This window comes from Stegostoma tigrinum, chromosome 9 (assembly GCF_030684315.1).
Source record: "Stegostoma tigrinum isolate sSteTig4 chromosome 9, sSteTig4.hap1, whole genome shotgun sequence".
Taxonomy (NCBI): domain Eukaryota; kingdom Metazoa; phylum Chordata; class Chondrichthyes; order Orectolobiformes; family Stegostomatidae; genus Stegostoma; species Stegostoma tigrinum.
In genome coordinates this window covers 38,836,826-38,859,461 of record NC_081362.1, presented here as the reverse complement: position 1 = coordinate 38,859,461, position 22,636 = coordinate 38,836,826, and the positions used below count along the sequence as shown (strand labels likewise).

General features: G+C 42.4%; 1 protein-coding gene across 2 annotated transcripts in view; it reads right to left on the bottom strand.

Annotated features, from left to right (window-relative positions):
- Positions 1–22,636, bottom strand: part of LOC125454879 (ribosomal protein S6 kinase alpha-2) — a 427,165-nt gene that overhangs the window by 288,457 nt on the left and 116,072 nt on the right. Inside the window, exon 5 of one of the 2 annotated variants that reach the window (XM_059648491.1) lies at positions 498–614. The exons of the other annotated variant lie outside the window; for it this stretch is intronic. Within the exon in view, the coding sequence (XP_059504474.1) occupies positions 498–614 (117 nt within the window). The remainder of the gene's footprint in view (positions 1–497; positions 615–22,636) is intronic. 2 annotated transcript variants of the gene reach the window in all.

Below are 22,636 nucleotides of genomic sequence, written 5' to 3'. Positions count from 1 at the left end.
GTCAAGATGTATTGGTGAATCTAGATTAAAAATGTGTGGAATACTTGATACAGCTTCTGTGTTTGATGCTTTTGGAATGATATCAAGTCAGTAGAGTGAATCCATTGCAAAAACTACTAACTATGAGGAAACCCAAATACAATAAGAGTTGAAAAAGTTACCTCTTCTCATTGAACAAGAGGAGAGACTTTGGGATAACTTGACTTTAAAATTATGGGTCACATTAGATAGAAAGAAAGGCTTTGATATCTTGGGACAAGAAGACATGGATTTCATGTGAAAGATTTAAGACAGTGTGCAGAAATAAGTTTTGTAACTGGAGTGTTCTGAGTTGTGGAAAGCTCTTATAGAATTAGTGATTATGAAGCACTAAGTACAGGTTACACAAAGTTGAAGGAAAAGAGAATAAGGAGTCATGCGAATTAACTGGCATCAGATGCATTGGAATATTTTCACTCCAAATTCCTCGTAGGGCAGCACAGTGGCTCAGTGGTTACCATGACTGCCTCACAGCACCAGGGACCTGGATTGGATTCCATCCTCAGCAACTGTCCGTGTGGAATTTGCATGCTCTCCCCATTCCTGCATGAGTTTCCTCTGAGTATTCTGGTTTCCTAACGAAGTAAAAGATGAGCAGATTAGGTGGATTAGCCATGGGAAATGCAGGGTTACAGGGATACAAGAGGGGGAGTGGGTCTCGGTGGTTTGCCCTCCAGAGGAATGGTGTGGACTCAAAGGGCTGAAGGGCCTGCTTTCTTGATTTCTGAGGTCATATAACATCTTGACCTGAAACTACATCAATTGTTTCTTCCCTGTCACTGGATCAAAACCTGGAAAACCCCATCCTTCTCCAACAATAGGAGTGTGGGTGCAGATAAACGCAAAGGATTGCAATGGCTCAAGAAGGCAGTCGAACACTTGATTTTCAAGGGAAATCAAGGAAAGCCAATCAATACTCATCCAGCTAGTAACACCCACATCCGTAAATTAATAACAAAAAAAAAATTGGATATCTACTGCCCTCAGTGGTTGCAGTAACCTGCATCTTATCAACTCAATAATACATCTTCCTCATCATTTTTATTTTGTCTTCCTTCTTGTCTCGCTAATGCCTCAGAGATTGTATTGACAAGCTAGGCCTCCAGCTCACACAGAATTCATTCCTTTTACATTTTTCTGCCTCGCTTGGGACCTTTCTCCAGCTCTACTGTCCAGGATGTAGATATCTGTTTATAATCTCATGTGGGGTAGCTCTAGCTGTTGTGCCGTCCAGCTCTTCACCTGGAGCTGGCAGCTTCCTCACAAGTTCAGGTGATTTGGTGCCTCTCTGGTCTGCCTCAAAAAATGGACAAGCAGCTTCATTTGGGTAGACAGGCCAGCTGATCATCTAGCAGTCTTCTTACTCTTTAAATATGGCTGAGGCAATTTCCTTCCCAGTTGTGGGTCTTTTCAATTGAAAAGAAGATTTTGGCTAGACTGACGTCCTGCCTGTCCTGCAGAGATATGGACTCCTTTCTTTTCAAACTGTGATAACCAGGCCCGCGATCTTTTTGCATCTCTATTTACCCCTGAAGAAAAGGATTCTGCTGGGCACAATTCAATCTTTCCTATTCCCATCATTCCTATCATCTTTTTCACTTCTGCTTCCTCAAGTAAATACTGTGCCCCGGGTTTAGATGCCTGGGAGTTAGCACCAGTCGCTGAACCTTTCGGTGGCCACAAGAGCCATATAGATAATGGGGACGATGATTTGCCAAATTTAATTACAGGGAGGCATGAGCTGGTCTCTGATTTGTCTTATATCAACTAGGATATACTAACTCACATGGGGCTAACTAGTTGCTACTGTCATTTGGCTGTTTAACTATGTGAGACAGCATCTTCACTATTAGTTCTGCTGTGTTTGGATGGCCTGTTCCCCATTTGATTCTTTAGTTGCCAATTCAATTTCTGGCTCTCTCTTTTTGGTTTCATTTTTTAAAATCTACTTTACCAATTCTTTTTAATTGTCATGGCCTAATCTCAGCTTCTTTAAGTGTGGATGGCTTCCCAGAGCCATGTTATCACTGTTGCTTCTGCAGACCTCTAAATATTTTCCACCTTTTATCATACTGTAGGACTTGGCTGAAGTGCTTTAGTTTATGCCCTTTTTCTGGACTACCTTCAGGGATCCAACTTAGCTGGTCATCCTAACAGTGTAGGCCCTTTCTTGGCCTTTTGAGAGTTAATGGTTTCTACCTTGAACTATATTTAAACTAATAATTAAACTCTGATGAAGGGTCTAGGCCCAAAACGCCAGCTTTTGTGCTCCTGAGATGCTGCTTGGCCTGCTATGTTCATCCAGCTTCACACTTTATTATCTTTAAACTAATTGGCTCTGATTTAACCTCTTAAACTACAATGAATTTCTCACTATTTTATTTACAGACTCTCATTCTTTTTCAGAAAGTCAGGGCTTCTCCAACTATAGTTAGGTAAGTGAAACCCTCGTTGTGAACGTCTGCTTTTCCAGTCTTGTAGAACTATTCTGGATTCTCAAGACACAGTGCCTCAGATCCTAACAAGCCATTACCTTGCAATGGAGCTAATTCCCTTTATTCCATTTGTGCTTGCACTACAACTACACTCTCTTTCACTTTGCTCTGTTTCATGAAACCCTCTTTGCTTTCTCCATGTGAAACTCTTGCGATAATTTCCTCATTTCCAGCTTTTAAGCATTTTTTTAACTAGCGTAATTATTTTGGGTACTGAACTCCAATCATTTTTCAAGTCTGACTCTTTCATCTGTTATAGATATGGACTAAGATCCAACTGCTGAAAAGTATCTTCTGGGGAACCTCAGGTGTCTTTGCCTCAGCAAGTACTTTCATCTATGTTCTCCATTTCAATGGTCCAGGCTTAGAGAAACGAGCATCTTGCAAGTTAGTGATAACACGGTGTGAAGCTGGATGAACACAGCAGGCCAAGCAGCATCAGAGGAGCAGGAAAGTTTGACGCTTCAGGTCGAGACCCATCTTCAGAAATGGGGGAGGGGAAGAGGATTCTGAAATAAACAGGGAGATGGGGGAGGCGGATAGAAGATGGATAAGTTCCTACTATCTTGCAAGTCAGTGTTTCCTTTTCCTTTGTGGTGCCATTTACCATGTTGCTCTGATGTTAAACAATGAGAACTTGCTGCAGTACTTTTATTTGTCAAAGATAATTTCAGCCACTGAATTTTACTTCTTGGCGAGACTATAAGACTTAAGAGTGGAAGTAAGGCCATTCGGCCCATCAAGTCCACTCTGCCATTTAAATCATGGCTGATGGGCATTTCAACTCCACTTCCCTGCACTCTCCCCGTAGCCCTTGATTCCTTGTGAGATCAAGAATTTGTCGATCTCTGCCTTGAAGGCATCTAACGTACCGGCCACCACTGCATTCTGTGGCAATGAATTCCACAAACCCACCACTCTCTGGCTGAAGAAATGTCATTTCATTTCCGTTTTAAATTTACCCCCTCTAATTTTAAGGCTGTGCCCATTTGTCCTAGTCTCCCCGCCTAATGGAAACAACTTCCCAGCATCCACCCTTTCTAAGCCATACATTATCTTGTAAGTTTGTATTAGATCTCTCCTCAAGCTTCTAAACTCTAAAGAATACAATCCCAGGATCCTTAGCCGTTCATCATACGTTAAACCGACCAGTCCGGGGATCATCCATTTGAATCTTTGTTAGACACACTCCAGGGCTAGTATGTCCTTTCTGAGATGTGGGGCCCAAAATTGGACACAGTGTTCTAAATGGGGCCTAACTAGAGCTTTATAAAGCTTCAGAAGCACATCACTGCTTTTATATTCCAACCCTCTTGAGATAAATGACAACATTACATTCGCATTCTTAATCACAGACTCTACCTGCAAGTTAACTTTTGTAGAATCCTGGACCAACACTTCCAGATCCCTTTGTACTTCTGCTTTACAAATTTCCTCACCATTTAGAAAATAGTCCATGCCTGTATTTTTTTTTCTAAAGTGCAAAACCACACATTTGCTCACATTGAATTTCATCAGTCATTTCTTGGACCACTCTCCTAAACTGTCTGGAACTTTCTGTAGCTTCCCCACCTCCTCAGTACTACCTGCCTGTCCACCTATCTTCGTATCATCAGCAAAATTCGCCAGAATGCCCCCAGTCCCCGTCATCCAGATCATTAATAGATAAGGTGAACAGCTGCAGCCCCAACACTGAACCCTGCGGGACACCACTCGTCACCGGTTGCCATTCTGAAAAAGATCCTTTTTATCCCAATTCTCTGCCCTCTGTCAGACAGCTAATCCCCAATCCAAGTCAGTAGCTCACCTCGAACACCATAGACCCTCACCTTGCTCAGCAGCCTCCCGTGAGGCACCGTATCAAAGACCTTTTGGAAGTCTAGATATATAACATCTACTAGGTTTCCCTGATCTAACATACTTGTTACCTCTTCAAAGAATTCTAACAGGTTTGTCAGGCGCGACCTCCCCTTACTAAATCCATGCTGACTTGTTCTAATCTGACCCTGCACTTCCAGGAATTTAGAAATCTCATCCTTGACAATGGATTCAAGAATTTTACCAACTACCGAGGTTAGGCTAATCGGCCTATAATTTTCCATCTTTTGCCTTGATCCTTTCTTAAACAAGGCGTTTATAACAGCAATTTTCCAATCATCTGGGACTTTCCCTGACACCAATGACTTTTGAAAGATCACAACCAAAGCCTCTGCTATTTCCTCAGCCACCTGCCTCAGAACTCTAGGATGTAGCCCATCGGGGCCAGGAGATTTATGAATTTTTAGACCTTTTAGGTTTTCTAGCACTTTCTCTTTTGTAATGCCTACCATACTCAACTCTGCCCCCTGACTCTCCCTAATTGTTGGCATACTACTCATGTCTTCCACTGTGAAGTCTGACACAAAGTACTTATTAAGATCTTCAGCTATTTCCTTATCTCCCATCACTAGCCTTCCTGCATCAATTTGGAATGGCCCAATGTCTACTTTTGCCTCTCATTTGTTTCTTATGTATTGAAAGAAGCTTTTACTATCATTTCTAATATTACTAGCTAGCATACCTTCATATTTGATCCTCTCCTTCCTTATTGTTCTCTTTGTTATCCTCTGTCTGTTTTTGTAGCCTTCCCGATCTTCTGATTTTCCAGTGCTCTTGGCCACTTATAGGCTGTCTCCTTTTCTTTGATATATTCCTGACTTCATTTGTCAGCCATGGCTGTCTAATCCCACCCCGGATCATCTTTCTTTTCTTTGGGATGAATGTCTGTACTGTGTCCTCAATTACACCCAGAAACTCCTGCCATGGTTGGTTTACTGTCTTCCCCGCTAGGCTCTGCTTCCAGTTGATTTTCGTCAATTCCTCTCTCATGCCCCTGTAATTACCTTTAGTTAACTGTAACACCATTACATCCGATTTTGCCTTCTCTCTTTCAAACTGCAGACTGAACTCTACCATATTATGATCACTGTCTCCTAAGTGTTCCCTTACTTTAAGGCCTTTTATAAAGTCTGGCTCATTACATAGCACTAAGTCCAGAATTGCCTGCTCCCTTGTGGGCTCCATCACAAGCTGTTCCAAAAAGCCATCCTGCAAACATTCCATGAATGTTTCTTTGGATCCACCGGCAACATTATTCACCCAGTCCAACAGCATATTGAAGTCCCCCATGATCACTATGACCTTGCCTTTCTGACATGCCCTATCTATTTCCCGGTGCATCTTGCGCCCCTGGTCCTGATCACTATTAGGAGGTCTGTACATAACTCCCATTATAGCTTTTTTGTCTTTGTGGCTCCTCAACTCCACCCACACAGACTCCACATCCTCTGACCCTATGTCATTCAGTGCCATAGATTTAATTTCATTCTTAACTAACAAGGCAACCCTGCCCCCTCTGCCCACCCCCCTGTCTTTTCGATATGTTGTGAATCCTTGGATGTTTAACTGCCAGTCCTGAACTCCCTGCAACCATGTCTCTGTGATGCTTACCACATCATAATCATTCAAGAGGATTTGTGCTGTTAATTCATCTACTTTGTTGCAAATAATACGAGCATTTAGATAAAGTGCCTTAATGCTAACTTTCTTATCATTAGAGAGATTGGAAATCCTAAGATGTCTTGACCTATCCTTCCATTTTGCTGTATTCCTAGTCTGCCTTGAGCTTAAACCCACCTGTACACATGCTATCCTGTTGCTAATCTTTCCATTTAACTCCATACTCCCTGTGTCTTTCACTTTCCCTTCCCCCCGACTCAGAAGTTTAAAGTCCTACTGACCACCCTATTTATCCTTTTCGCTAGAACACTGGTTCCAGATTGGTTCGGTGGAGACCGTCTCAATGGTACAGATCCCCCAGTTCCAAAACTGATGCCAATGCCCCATGAAATGGAATCCCTCTTTCCCACATCAATCCCTTAGCCACGTGTTTACTTCCCTAACTTTCTTTTCCCTATGCCAACTGGCACGTGGCTCAGGCAGTAATCCGGAGATTATGACCCTTGAGGACCTGTACTTCAATTTCTTTCGTAGTGCTTCATAATCCCTGAACAGGTCCTCTACCCTAGCTTTGCCTATGTTGTTAGTCCCAACATGAACCGCAACAACTGGATCCTCCCCCTCTCGCTCCAATATCCTTTCAAGCCGGTCAGAGATGTCCTGCACCCTGGCACCGGGCAGGCAACACACCATGCAGGACTCCCGATCCGGCGTGCATAGGATACTATTGTCTCCCTAATAATAGAATCCCCTATAACAACTACCTGTCTTTTTGCTCCCCCGACTTGAATGGCCTTCTGCACCACTGTGCCACGGTCAACTGGCTCATCGTGTCCACAGTCCTTTCCCTCATCCGTACAGGGAGCAAGAATCTCATACCTGTTGGTCAAGGTCAAGGGCTGAGGCTCCTGCACTCCTGAACTCAGAATCCCCCTACCTGCATCACTTACAGTCATACCTTGTCCCTGAACACTTTTTGAATTTGAATTATTTAATCTACTGAGTGTGACTGCCTCCTGAAACAAAGTGTCCAGGTAACTCTCCCACTCCTGGATGTGCCGCAGAGTTTGAAGATCAGATTCCAGATCATATAGTCTGATTTGGAATTCTTCCAGCAACCAACACGTGCTGCAGATGTGGTCGCTGCCGTTCACAATGGGATCAGCCAGCTCCCACATTATACAGCTGGCAATTGATTATTTTAATGACCAATTCAGGCACATTTCAACATTTGTATTCTGCTCAGCTCTTTGTGCATTTTTTGGTCGCATTTTTGGCTCCTTTCATTAGATCCAATCCTAAATTTGAGACCCCAATTTCTAGTGTGGAAAAGAGTAAGAGATGAATTGATTATTTTTTCTGTTCTTCTCTTTTTCCATAATAGCAATTATTTTAAAAGGAATAAGAAAATAAATTTCAAATGTGGTGGTATGCTTGCCAAACCTTGTTTTGTGAAGTGCAACTTAAAGTGATTCACTTTAAAAAAATAGTTTGTTTATTATTGCATTAAGCACCCAAAGGGATGGTTCAAAGCACAGATGCACATATGCCTGATTGACCAATTAACATCAAACCAGCTGCCAGCCCTGAGCGGACCAACCACTCAGTGCCAGTTTGTGTATATATTGTCCTTACATCAGTAATTAAGTTTCATTATTTCCCATGCCAGTGACCATTAGAGAACACAGATATTGCAGATGCTGTATTCAAAGTCAATACAGCATGTCGCTGGAGAAACACGGCAGGTCAGGCAGTTGATGTTTCAGTTTGCACTCTGAAGGGTCCCAACCCGAAACTTTCCTGCTCCTTTGATGCTGCCTAACCTGAGGTGTTCCTTCAGAACCACACTGCATTGACACCAACAGAAAACACCGGCACCACCCACGCCCTCCACCTCCTCCAGGACTTCCAATTCCCAGGCGCCCAACACCTCATTTTCACCATGGACGTCCAGTTCCTATACACCTGTATTCCGCATGCAGATGGCCTCGAGGCCCTCCGCTTCTTCCTGTCCCGCAGGCCCGACCAGTCCCCCTCCACCGACACCCTCATCCGCCTAGCCGAACTTGTCCTCACCCTCAACAACTTCTCTTTCGATTCCTGCCACTTCCTACAGACAAAGGGGGTGGCCATGGGCACCCGCATGGGCCCAAGCTATGCCTGCCTCTTTGTAGGTTACGTGGGACAGTCCCTCTTCCGCACAGGCCCCAAACCCCACCTCTTCCTCCGTTACACTGATGACTGTATCGGCACCGCCTCTGCTCCCCAGAGGAACTCGAACAGTTCATCCACTTCACCAACACCTTCCACCGCAACCTCAAGTTCACCTGGGCCATCTCCAGCACATCCCACACCTTCCTGGACCTCTCAGTCTCCATCTCAGGCAACCAGCTTGTAACTGATGTCCATTTCAAGCCCATCGACTCCCACAGCTACCTAGAATACACCTCCTCCCACCCACCCTCCTGCAAACATTCCATCCCCTATTCCCAATTCCTCCGCCTCCTCCGCATCTGCTCCCAGGATGAGGCATTCCACTCCCGCACATCCCAGATGTCCAACTTCTTCAAGGACCGCAACTTTCCCCCACAGTGGTCGAGAACGCCCTTGACCGGTCTCCCGCATTTCCCGCAACACATCCCTCACACCCTGCCCCCGCCACAACCGCCTAAAGAGGATCCCCCTCATTCTCACACACCACCCCACCAACCTCCGGATACAACGCATCATCCTCTGACACTTCCGCCATCTACAATCCGACCCTACCACCCAAGACATTTTTCCATCCCCACCCTTGTCTGCTTTCCGGAGAGACCACTCTCTCCGTGAATCCCTTGTTTGCTCCACACTGCCCTCCAACCCCACCACACCCGACACCTTCCCCTGCAACCGCAGGAAATGCTACACTTGCCCCCACACCTCCTCCCTCACCCCTGTCCTAGGCCCCAAGATGACTTTCCATATTAAGCAGAGGTTCACCTGCACATCTGGCAATGTGGTATACTGCATCCATTGTACCTGGTGTGGCTTCCTCTACATTGGGGAAACCAAGTGAAGGCTTGGGGACCGCTTTGCAGAACACCTCTGCTCGGTTCGCAATAAACAACTGCACCTCCCAGTCGCAAACCATTTCCACTCCCCCTCCCATTCTTTAGATGACATGTCCGTCATGGGCCTCCTGCTGTGCCACAATGATGCCACCCGAAGGTTGCAGGAGCAGGAACAGCAACTCATATTCTGCTTGGGAACCCTGCAGCCCAATGGTATCAATGTGGACTTCACCAGCTTGAAAATCTCCCCTTCCCCCACTGCATCCCAAAACCAGCCCAGTTCTTCCCCTCCCCCCACTGCATCACAAAACCAGCCCAGCTCGTCCCTTCCCACCACTGCATCCCAAAACCAGCCCAGCCTGTCTCCGCTTCCCTAACCTGTTCTTCCTCTCACCCATCCCTTCCTCCCACCCCAAGCCACATCTCCATTTCCTACCTACTAACTTCATCCCACCTCCTTGGCCTATCCGTCTTTGCTGGACTGACCTATCCCCTCCCTACCTCTCCACCTATACTCTCCTCTCCACCTATCTTCTTTTCTCTCCATCTTCGGTCTGTGTCCCCCTCTCTCCCTATTTATTCCAAAACCATCTCCCAACTGCCTCTCTGATGAATGGTCTAGGCCCGAATCGTCAGCTTTTGCGCTCCTGAGATACTGCTTGGCCTGCTGTGTTCATCCAGCTTCACACTTTGTTTTGCGCATAAATTTCGCAAGGGGTATTGTGTCTGACAAACTTGATGAGTTTTTTTTAGGAAGTAACCATAAAGATTATTGAGGACAGAGCAGCAGATGTTGTTTACTTGGTCTTTAGTAAAGCCTTTGATAAGGTTCTGCATGGTAGTATAATTAGTAAAGTTAGATCACATGGAATTCAGGAAGAGCTTGCGAACTGGGTACAACATTGGCTTTACTGTAGAAGATTGAGGACTATGATGGAGGATTGCTTTCCGGTCTGGAGGCCTGTGATCAGTGGTGTTCCACAGGGATCAATAATGGGTCCATATTTGTTGGAAATTTATAGAAATAATTTGGATGAGAATATAGGAGGCATGGTTAATAAGTTTGCAGATGATACCGAAATTGTTGGCATAGTGGGCAGTGAAGAAGGCTATCTAAGATTACAAAGTGATCTTGATCAATTGGGTCAATGGGCTGAAGAATGGCAGATGGAATTTAATTTGAATAAATGTGTGGTATTGTGTTTTAGTTAAACAACTGCATGACTTATACAATTAATGGTAGGGCCTGGGTAGTGTTGTAGAACAAAGACCTGGGAGTTCAGGTACATAGTTCTTTGAAATTTGCGTCACAGGTAGACGGGGTGGTTAAGAAGGCATTTTGCACACTTGCTTTCATTGCTCCGATCTTTGAGTATCAGATTTGGGATGTCATGTTGATGCTGTACAGGTCATTGGTGAGGCCTCTTCTGGAGCACTGTGTTCAGTTCTGGTCACCATGTTATAGGAAAGATATTGTTAATTTGGAGCGGGATCAAAAAAGATTAAGCAGATTATTGCCAGGAATGGTGTGCTTGAGTTACAAAAACAGGCTGGATAGGCCGGGACTAGTTTCACTGGAGCGTAGGAGGTTGATAGATGACCTTATAAAGTATTATAAAATGATGAGGGGCATAGATAAGGTGAATGGCAAGGAGTGAATTGGGGGGAGTTCAAAACAAGGAACCCAGAAACATTAGGGTAAGAACCTAGACATTAGGGTAAGGACTGGAACCTCTGAAAACCTGACATTATCTTCAGGAAGCAGTGATCAGTTGCATTGGTGGATGTGATGACACTGTGGTATCAGAATGACAACAAGGTGTTAGAAAAATCCTGAGAGGGAAAAGGGAGGAAATATCAACACGTGGCCCCAGAAATAAAGAAACTGAAACAGGGCTCTGAGCCAGTGCACTTCGGATTTGTAATGAGTGTATGAGCAAAGTGGCTTGAGAATGATTGAAACCTTATGAGGTTCCTGGGCATTCAACAAAATAAGTCCATCAAGGCTTACTGTTTCCCTGGCACTCAAACTTCTCCAACTATTAACAACAGGTCAGAAGACTGAAGAACTCACCCAGCTGAAGCCTGGAGATGACACACACCAACCCCACAGTGCTAAGGTTCATGTGCAGTCTGAGAACATTTGGTATTGGCACCTTCACAAGGTATGAAAATGGTAGTGGGAGAACATATGTTTTTCATGAATAAATGATTTCATTGTCATGCATATTTTCCAGTGAGAAAAACAGTAAAATACAGTGAAAAGCTTGTCCATTGTAGCCATGATCTGACACCATTTTGAATAGCTTTAAGAATATGAAAGAAAACCAAGGGTATAGCTTAAAGAGAGCCCATCAATCCTGAGCCAGCTCCTCATCAACGAAGCCTGTGCCACTATCATTCCATCACCACTTCGCTGCCGTCTACACAGGATCCAACCAACGTTGAAGTTGCCGCTCTTCAGGCACAATCTTTCGTGTCAGGGCTGATACTCCTCTGCCACCACCTCTCCACCACCTGCACCAGACCCACCAACATCAGAGTGACATCTCTTGCCGCTAGGCCCAACTCATCAAGGTCACTGTGATGCCCATCTGCTACCACTTTGCCATTGTCAGTGCCAGACCCAAACAGCAACAAAATCGAAAGTCGACAGGTGGCATCTTTAGCCACTGGGCTACTTCGCCGATGTCACTTCTGCGATGTAGCAGTCCCCCACCGCAATGCCAGATCCTACACTCACCCCAGAAAAGTAGGGACTCACTCATTGGCGCCACAAGGTGCGTGCTAGGCCCGCTCGGGCCCGTGCTGAGGGTCCTCACTGCTGCTGTTGAGCTCAGGACAAGAGGTAAGTAAAAGAAAAGAAAAGCATTGGAACATATGAGCCCCAGCTCAGACCCCTGCTCTGCAGCCATCTTGATGACTATCTTAATTATAAAACACTTATAAAAATTTTAAAATTAACTCAAAAACTTTAAAAGTACACATAAAAGTTAACAAAAATTATGTCACAGTAATGGTAGTGGATAACTAGCACTGTTAAGTCGCCAGTTCATAGGTATATAAAACGTGATATGTACTTGCAACAAATAGGTCATTAGATAATGTAAATGTCCTTTGATAATTAACCCAAATGGAATTGCTTGGCTCCCAATTTCCCTTGTTTTTAGGAAAATCTGACTTGGCGAACTGCCCAGCTCTTTGGTGTATTCCCCGAGACAAGTCCTCTTTCAGATCAGGGCTGTAATTTTGCTACTTAGAAATTTTGAAAACATCGACAAGTGACATTAAGACTGGACTAAGGCAGCGAGTGTGTTTAAACAAAAATAACAGGGACAGAGTATGTTTGAGGTATCTGTAAATAAATGGTGGCAGTTATGCTGGTGGAGTGGAGATGGTATTGATCTATGTAAATCACTGTATAATCCTCCACATGCCTGAGACTGCACTGAACTCAGACTGGGCTGGCAAGGTCTAGATTTATGATCTCCTCTGCACCATCCCTTCCACCAGGATCTCCAGGTTCCTGGCCACAAAGCGAAATGCCATTTTTCCCCTCTCTGCCAGGTCTGGGGAATATACCAGGAAACACGCAGGGGTAGATCTAGATTGCCACTGCTTGTCTGGGTGCATATAGCCTTTTAAAGTGGCACCCGATGCCAAGGAATGCTAGTCAATTCTGGGCTATTCTGGCAATGGTGATCATTTTCAAGTTTGGTCATTGGTAGAATGGGGCTCTAATCAGGCAAGAGGGGGTGCTATACGGCTGGGGTAAGTAGTTGAGGAGACAAGTTTCATAAAATGTACCAAGAGATATCTCTAGGCCACACAGACAAAAACCTTGCGTGAAACCTGACACAATTGCTACATAACCAAAAAATGTAAGTTTGTTAGAATCTTAAACACTTTAACTTAATCAATGCTTTTTGCTAAAATATAGAGTGATTGTTAAGAAATTTGAATAAAATTTCATGAGAAGGATTTATATTGGCACCCATCATTAAAGAGCTCACAGAAACAGTCTCTTTTATGCATCTAGAAATTATTTTGAAAAGCTAATGGATTTCTCAGGAGAGCTGTTATATATTTTCCGCAGTCTAATTGTACTGACAGATCTGCTGTGGTGTTAAATCACATTGTATACAACTGAAGTTACACCTCCAGTTCTGAGAGCTTCTTTTCAATTCTCGAATCAATTTACCAAGTCTTGCAAGTTTAACAGAGGTCAAACTTTGTTCATATTGAAATTCATCAGGCAATTTTCTTTGAACAAAACTGACACTGGTAGCTCTCACTACATGCCCTCAACATCTGAACATTGACAAGTCGCCCACAAACTTGGCAGTTGAAATAATGTTACATGTTATGCATAATGACTACAGCACAGCCTTATTATCATTGAATATCATATAATTATGTTTAGTGTGGGGAATAAAATAAGGTGCCCATTCATTTATATGATAGCCCAAGGAATGACAACATTGCTCCAATGAAATAACTGCATTTTCGGATCATTGCGGATTAATGGAAAGAGAGACGGCTCAGTGGTTAGCACTACTGCCTCTCAGCACCAGGGACCCAGGTTCGATTCTGCCCTCAGGTGACTGTGTGGAGTTTGCACATTCTCCCTGTATCTGTGTGTGTTTTTTCTGGGTGCTCTAGTTTCCTCCCACAGTTAAAAATATGCAGGCCAGGAAGATTGTCCATAGTGTTCAGGGATTTGTAGATTTAGGTGGGTTAGTGGAATATTGGTCAGGGTGGGGTGCTGTGAGGGTCAGTGTTGACTTGTTGAGTCAAAGGGTCTGTTTCCACCCTGTAGGGGATTCTATAAAGTGTCTGCCACCTGCAGAATATTAGAATCACCTTTGTGTAAATAAGCTGAAGTCTTCTGATTCTAAGATTTAACCCTGGCTAAGTAAAACAATGCCCTAAAGGAGATTGTAAAATCCATAAACACCAATATTTACATTGTACAACAGTTAGCTGGGGTTCAGATGGTAGCATTCTGACTTCTAAATGAGAAAGGCCGGGTTTCTAATCTTCTTCCAAGAAATTAAAACACAAAAATAGACTGACATCTAAACCATCAACAACTATCCAAAAGTTTAGACAAAAATGTGATGGTTCAAATGCAGCAGTGAACATAGATCTCATCACGCATGAAGACAAAGATCTAGACTGAAAGCACAGGAACTGCAATGACGAATACTGCAGGTATACACAACAGTTGATTGTTTTACTGCACAAAAAAGCACGCAGAAATACAAGCTGAATTTAGAAAGTAGGATACGAGTTCAAAATCATGTAATTTTATGATAGAGTTTGGAATTTATCACTTCCAGCACACAGCTCCACACCACATCAAGGTATATCAAAATTATTTGAACAGAGGTTAGCATGTCTATATAATTTTGCATCATTGAATTTGAATGGATGGAAATCGATCTGGTACATTGACCTCAGTATTTGTGTATTCTGCCACACTCAGCTCTGTGCTGGGTTCCCTAATTTATCAAATCTATCCCTTATTTGATAATGGATCTCTGGCAAGAGCTCCTTTCTCTTCCTCTTGAATTTTTAACCTTGATTTGACAGATTGTCTTGTAATTCTGCTTTCTGAGCTACACTTGCAATGAAAAAAGACATATACTAATTCATCTGTGAAAAATAAAAGCAGGGATAGTTGTACAGAGTTTTGGATACTTGTAGAGAACTGGGATAAACAACAAAAAAGAATAAACTGGATCAATATTGAACCCATCAGTATTCGAGACCAAGTGGTACAGAGTTAAGCTGGGTTTATTCAATTATGAGGGTATACAGACCTAGGGTTCAATAAAGATCATTTTTATTTTGAGAGGGGCAAATGGGGAGAATAAAGGTCATTTAGCCAGATAAAATAAATGTGAAATACTTGGAGACAGGTTCTGATGCAAGGTCACTCTTTAGTATTAATCTGTATTTTCCTCTTGATTGGCCTACGTGTGTTTAAGCCTCCCTTCAAGACCTGAGCATAAGAATGTAGGTTGACACTGCAGTATGTTACTGAGGGTGTGTTGCACTTTTGGAGGCCCCATCTTTCTGATGAGATATTAAGCTGCAAATCTGTCTGTCTCTTCAGCTGAATATGAAACATCTCCTGCTTTTTTTGGAACAACAGCAGAGGAGTTATGCCCTTATCTCTCAATCTTAATAGAAACAGATGATCTGATCATTTTCACATTGTTGTTCTAGAAATCTTGTTTTGATTAATGTGGCTGTATTTCCTACAATTGTGGCTGCATTTAAGAAGTATTTAATTGTCTGCAAAGCACTTTGGGATGGCCTATCGTTGTGAAAAGAGTGACATAAATTCTGGCCTTTCTTTCTTTTCTGTCTTTAAAACCTTAGAGGAGAAATTATGTGTTAATAATTGATAAATGTTTTATACATTCATTTTATTCTTAATGTCCTTTCAGGGAATGTGCACATAACTAGCAAGGTTTGTATTCGATGCTAGACCAAATTGTCTTGAAATGAAGGGGCTCAACTTGGCAAGAATCAACCACATTGCAGCGGATCTAGAATCATATGTAGACCAGGTAAGGACGACAGACTTTCTTCCCTAAAGGACAGGACCAGATAAGCTTTACAGCCACAAAATAGCTTTATGATCTCTGTCACTGAGACAAACATTGAATTCCAGGTCTTATTAATTCAAGTGCGCCAGCTGCCCCAGTGGGATTTGAACCCTTGCCCTGACAGAATTAGCCTGAGTCTCTGGCTTACTCAGCCAGTGACATTGCTAGAATGTCTTTGTCTCCTGCTGGTCTCACTGTTATTTTCTGAAGGCAATAGCCTGTTTAAAATCTTCCTGCTTTTGAAAAGCATGGTAGCAAACGTGGCTCGAGAAACTACAGACCAATGGCATGATGCCGGATTTCTAAAGCCTGATGGAAATTGGCATGGAGGCGTATAGATGCAAGTGTTCCTGCTGCTGGCTCGCAGTCTGTTTGTTAAACCCTCATCCAGTAATGTTTTCAAGGTAGATGGGTCAGGGGTGGAACAGCTACCTACCTGTGAGTGAAATTTTCCAGTTAGCAAGCAGTCTCCCATTCCTTATCCAAAGCCTACTCAGTGAGCAAGGCAACAGGTCAGGCATCTCATGCTCCTCCCACTGGAAGGAGAACAGTTGCAGTCATTGTCAGTGTAAAGATCACCTGGCACCTGTAATCTCTTGTTAGTTTTCTATTGTCAAAGTGCATTCAGAGGGTAACACAAGATGAAAACATACCTAACTCTCTCTCTTCTCAGTTTCTCCTACACCTCTGGACCCACAACCCCAGATGATTGAGCTCAGACAGACTTGGCCAGAGGACCCCCAATTTGATGATGATCCTTGTTGTCTGGCCCTAACGTAGTCTCACATTTAAAAATTGCAGCAGGAAACCGTTTCAGATAGAGTGCAGAATCAGAGGTTCTCCCACAGTTGGTTTTCTGAACTCAGAAGGAAAATCCAAACTATACTGCATAATGTTATTTATTAAAGACAGTAATCTGCATAAGGGTTCAAGTCTTTCACTGTCATTTTCAGACGGGTAGCAAAGTAACTCCACGAACATCCTGCCAGAAAAGATAAAAACCAAAAGAATTCCGGATGCAGTAAATCAGGATAAAAAACAAAGGTCTGAGGAAGGGTCATCAGACCCGAAACGTTAACTCTGTTTTCACCTTCACGGATGCTGCCAGACCTGCTGAGCTTTTCTAGCAACTTTGTTTTTGTTTTCTGTCAGGAAAGGTGATTGCTTTGATTTTTAGCAGGATTTTCAGATTCAGTGTTGTAGAAATGGGAGAAGTAAAATCCAAGGGCTATTAGTGTTGGTCTCCTGACCTCAGCCACTTATGTAAGAGAGGTTTTTCTTCCATAGGGTGCCCACCTGATGAGAAAGTTTGCCTTCAATCTGTCTGCACCCCCCCCCCCGAAAAGAATCCCTCAGATAGGTGGTAGCAAGCAATTTAATGAGCCAATAGTCTAATGTCCATCCTGTTCATCAGTAACAAATTATCTAGAGTCTCCTTGCAGCAACTGCTTACCAGAAGACAAAATCAGAAGTCACACAACACCAGGTGATTGTCCAACAAGTTTATTTAAAATGACAAGCTTTCGGAGCTCTGCTCTTTTTTTAAGGTAAAGTGGAAGGAAGCACATAGACACAATATATAGGCAGAGAGATAATGGCAAGATAATTCCAGGTAATTAAGAGTGTCAACATATAAGTACAAATGGTGTGAGTGGAGCGTTGACAGGCTGAATAACAAGTCTTTGCAGGTGATCGAAAGTATCAAATGGTGTGAGTAAAGTGTCAACAGCTGAATAACAAGTGAAGGGATGACATATGAACCAATTAATTAAGGCAGAGAGATAATCAAAAATGAAATGGGGTCCTAGAGACAAACCAAACAGCATAAATTATACGAGTAGGTATCAGAGTCACATGACAAAAGTCTGACCAAAGTAACAAGTAAAGTAGACAGAATAAAGTTTAAAACGTAGAGAGATAATAATAAGTAATCACGGTAATGATGTCAAAATAGAACAGTTAGGAAGATTTTACAAGCACAGAATGGCAAGGTGGTGTCAGATGTAATGAGACTTGAATCAGAGGTGAGGGTGTCCTTATTAGGATGGAATTTGCCTGTCGATCCCTGCTTAACGATTCTGCATTGTTGTGTATCTTGAGGGTTGCCTTGGGGACGCTTACCGAAAGATTAAAGGCTGAATATCCTTGACTGCTGAAGTGTTCCCTGACTGGGAGGGAACATTCCTGCCTTGCAATTGTTGTGTTGTGTCCATTCATCCGTTGTCATATACCATGCCTTAGAGCATTCTTTCCTGCGGCGTATAAGCTAGACAACATTGGCCAAGTTGCATGAATACATCCCATGTATCCAGTGGGTGGTGATCCTGCATGAGAATGTAGTATCCATGTCCATGACCTGATGTGCTGTAGTGGTTGCTATGGCAGGTTTGTGTGGTGTTGTGGTCACTGTTCTCCTGAAGGCTGGGTAGTTTGCTACGAATGAGGTTAGGTGGCTGTTTGAAGGCAAGTATTGGAGGCATAGGGGTGACCTTGGCAAGATGTTCATCATAATCAATGATGAAGGCTGCGATGCACGTGTGTGGTTTCTCTGCTCCAGGGAAGTACTGGACAATGAAGGTTGCTTCATTGGTTGTGTCTTGTGTTTGTCAATCAAGTAACGGGATCCTGTGTGAGAACCTCTCTGGCTAGGTTGAGGGCATCTTGAAACACATTACAGAAGGAGCCTCCAGCTTCTGTCACAACACTGCAGCCTTTTTTACAGAAACTCACTCATGGACCAGTCAGACCAGGAACATTCCTCATCATTACAGACATTTCGGCACTTGACACCTGCATCCCCCATGACAACAGCATCGCTGCAGCAGCCTCAGGACTCAACATCAACAGCTGCCAATTTCCAGATGCATCCTACAACTCATCCACTTCATCCTTGACCACTATGTCTTCATCTTCAACAACCAGCTCTTCATCCAGACACATGGAACAACCATAGGACCAAGTTTACACCCCAACCTTTTCATGCACAAATTTGAGCAAGACTTCTTCATCGCACAGGACATCTGACCAACACTATATATTAGACATCGATAACATTTTCTTCCCTTGACTCACCAGTGAGGAATCACAATTGACTACATGACGATATCAACAAGTTTCATCCCACTATCAGACTTACCATGGACGACTCTTCGGAAACTGTTTCGTTCTTGGATACCAGCTTCCCCATCAAGGACAGAAAATGCTGTAATTCACTCTACTGCAAGCCCATGGATAACTTTCTACCTTTACTTCTCTAGCGAACACCCAAAACACATTTTAAAGACGCCATCCCTTACAGACAAGCCCTGCATATACACAGGATCTGCTCAAGCAAGGAGGAACATGTCACTTACTGTGAAAGAATGGGATACAATGATGAACTCATCAAATGACAGTTCTGAAATTCCATAGCAAAAAAATTTGTCCACCTCAGTCCAACACTGGCATTTCCACATCATGGTCACCCAAAGACTTTAGCAGTGCATCCAGTGCCTGAGCAAGTTGAGCTACCCACTAGTAACATGGTATGCCATGCATCTTTTTTATACTTACAGCGAATGAAACCCAGAATAATTTCTAAACTTTGAATGTAAGGGGAAAATTTTGTAGAATTTTTATTTAGACAAAAAAAATCACATAAAATACATGCTTGAACACTGAGTCAGGCCTTTGAATCATTATACATTTGAAAATGGGCTCTGAATCTGTACAGTATCTAGATGGATGGTAATGAAAGCACTGAAAATCATAATCATGCTCTGAAGCTGTGATAGGAAACTGACTCAATATTTAAACATTGAGAACTTCATTTTGCTATCTAACATATGAGAAAGGTTAATCTTGAAATAAGCTCTCAACCAGCACACACATCCCACATATTACTTCACAATCTAACACTCAACCTTCGTCAAAATATAACGATATGAGTCATACAACCCAGTGTCCAACGTCAGAGTGTGTCATACTTATATGTTGACTAAATGTGCTAGGATGTGGTACATGCAAGTAACTTGCTTATAAGTAGCATGCCACAAGATGTATTATAATTATTTTTGAATCAGTAGATCAATAACAAAAGAAAATTATCATGATTGTTAGAATCAGACTTTTTTTTCTGGTAGTAGAAGGAGTGTAATGACCTGTGTTGTTATTATTAACAAAAGCATTGTCTCAACCAATAATTGAAAATTTGGGCTCTAAGCTGCAGCAAAATGTATTCCTGGGTCAGCTGCAGCGATAGCAAACAGAGTAGAGTTCCTGTTCTTTGCCTCTAGAGCTCAAAGGAGTAGGCTGAAAACTTCAGTGTTTTATACGATTTCTGCTGCAGTACCCTGTGGAGCAGATTCTAATTTGCATTCAATTTCTGGCAGTTAGTGCTACAAACTCACATGCGTTAGGAATACCTCCACACTCACTTCAAATGGAGCCCTTTTAAGAGATAGTAAACTTCAAATTGATCATTTCATCAGCTTGCAATGGATTCAAATTAAAACCAAACTAAGACTGTTAAGCTAGTTTCATTCGACAAACCCACAACAGATTGGCTTAAATTGCTGCATAAACCGAGAATATCAACACAGATGACTGAGGATTTCTACAAATAATGTGGAGGTACCAGTGTTAGACTGGCATGGACAAAGAGAGCAGTTACATGGCACCAGGTTACAGTCCAACAGGTTCGTTTGAAATCACATGATTTTGAAGCACTGCTCCATGACCAGGTGAAGTGCCAGACTGTTCGTAAATACTGTCAGCAAGGTTTGATTAAAATCAGAAGTTTAATTAAAAGCTTCTTTGCCTGACGATGGAATGGAGCTCTGAAAGCTTCAGATTTCAAATAAACCTGTTGGACTATAATCTGCTGTCATGTGACTTCTGATTTCAATAAAATATGTTTAAATTTTCATCCAGATTGCATTACACTCAGATTAATTGTCTACAAAATTTGTTTAAAGGGCATCTTTTAAATTATAAATAATCAAAATCTATGTCTCATAAGATCAGACTAATCTGTGCTCATGACGTCCAGCTACAACAAAACATAATCGCAATAAAAAGTCTTTTTCACTTCTTTACATGTTTAACTTTACCAATTTGAAGCCATTAATTTGTCACATGTAGTATGAACAGAACAGAATGCAAAAGTCCACAGGATAAGAATTATCATCCTCATGGGTGGCTGGTCATAACTCACTTTGACAACATTGACAACCAGGTCAGAGCTTGAGGGGTAGGATATAAATCATGTGGTAACTTTTATTGATCCTTCCTGCACAGTTCTGAAATGTTGGATAGGTCAAATGAAGGAGAAGACTGCCGTACGACACAATCTGTTGTTTCTTATTACTAAAAGTCGCCATTATCCCGTACCCTGTTAACCAGAACTCTCATGCAACCAGCAGCAGTAGATTTCCTTGCTCTGGGAACTGGTCATTTGGTTGCCTCTGTTTGCATTTAATCAAACCTTGCTGATAGTATTTATGAGTGGTCTAGCCTCAACCAGCACATTCATATAACCAGCAGTCTCCTTTCTCTACAAACCCTACAGTATAGATAGAGCCCATTCCTCCCATTGAGTCTGCAGCAACTCTCCAAAGAGCATCTCACCCAGATCCACTCCCACACCCTATCCCCAGAACCCTGTTTTAACCATGGCTGATCCACCTTGCCTGCACATCCTTGAACACTACAGAACAATTTAGCAAGGCCAATTCAACTGTTATGCACATCTTTGGACTGTGGGAGGAAACCAGAGCACTTGGCAGAAACCTATGCAGACACGGGGAGAATGTGCAAACTCCACACAGACATTCACCCAAGGCTGGACCAGAATCTGGGTTCCTGATACTGTGAGGCAGCAGTTCTGACCAGAGTGTTTAATGTAGTTGCTTTTAAGTCTACTGTTCATACAGTAAATGTGAAAATGAACAAGCTTCTTACAGGGATATAGGAACAAAAATACACTTTCTAGCTGCTTGTGCCTGTTTTACCATTCAGTGATGTCATGGTTGACCATGGTCTAACTCTTTCCCCATGTTCCATAATACCTTTGTTTCACACAAATCTATAAAAAACTCAAATACAAAGTTGACAATTGATCTAACATTGTTATTTGTGGAATAGAGCACTAAATTCCTACCACTCTTTATATTGAGAATTCCTTCCTTATGTCTCTCAAAATTTTTCTACAAATCGCTATGTAATGTATCACTGTCTCTATGCAAATTTATGCTCCAACTATGCTGTGACCATCGATAAAGTTGGGTGTATGACTTTATGTCCCATCATCCTAGTCAATATTAAACACAGTAAACAGTTTATATTCTGACAAAAGGCATTCAGATATCACTGGTCATATCGTGCAAAATACAGTAACACCAATTTTCTGTTTTCTGCCGTGCTACCAATTTCCTAATCAGGTTAGTAATTTGTCTTCAACATCATGAACTTGAACTTTAGTTAACAATCTCTTACGAGGGACTTCATCACATTGGTTTCTGGGAGTCCACATAAGTAATTTTCTTAAACATTTCCCTGTCTGCATCACCAGCCACCTCTATAAAATAATTAATCAAGTTTATCAGGCCTGACCTATCCTTTACAAAATCGTACCGGCTTCCACTATTCCATGAGACTTTAACAGTGATATGTATAATTTTCCATTCCAAACTTTTCAGAAAACTTCAGAAAATATCAGAATGGTTTTTGAACTGACAGGCCTTTGGTAGATTATAATTTGGCTTTGGCACTTTTCTCATTTACTTTCTTTAAAATCCTGGAATAGAAATCATCTGGTCCTAAGGAGTTGTTGTTTTTGAGTGAGTTATTTTCTTCATTGCTATTATTATGAATTTTGATGAATCTGATTCAATATTAGTCTTTTTTGGATGGCTGGTATACTGACTTTTACTGTAAATACTGATGCAAAGAAACA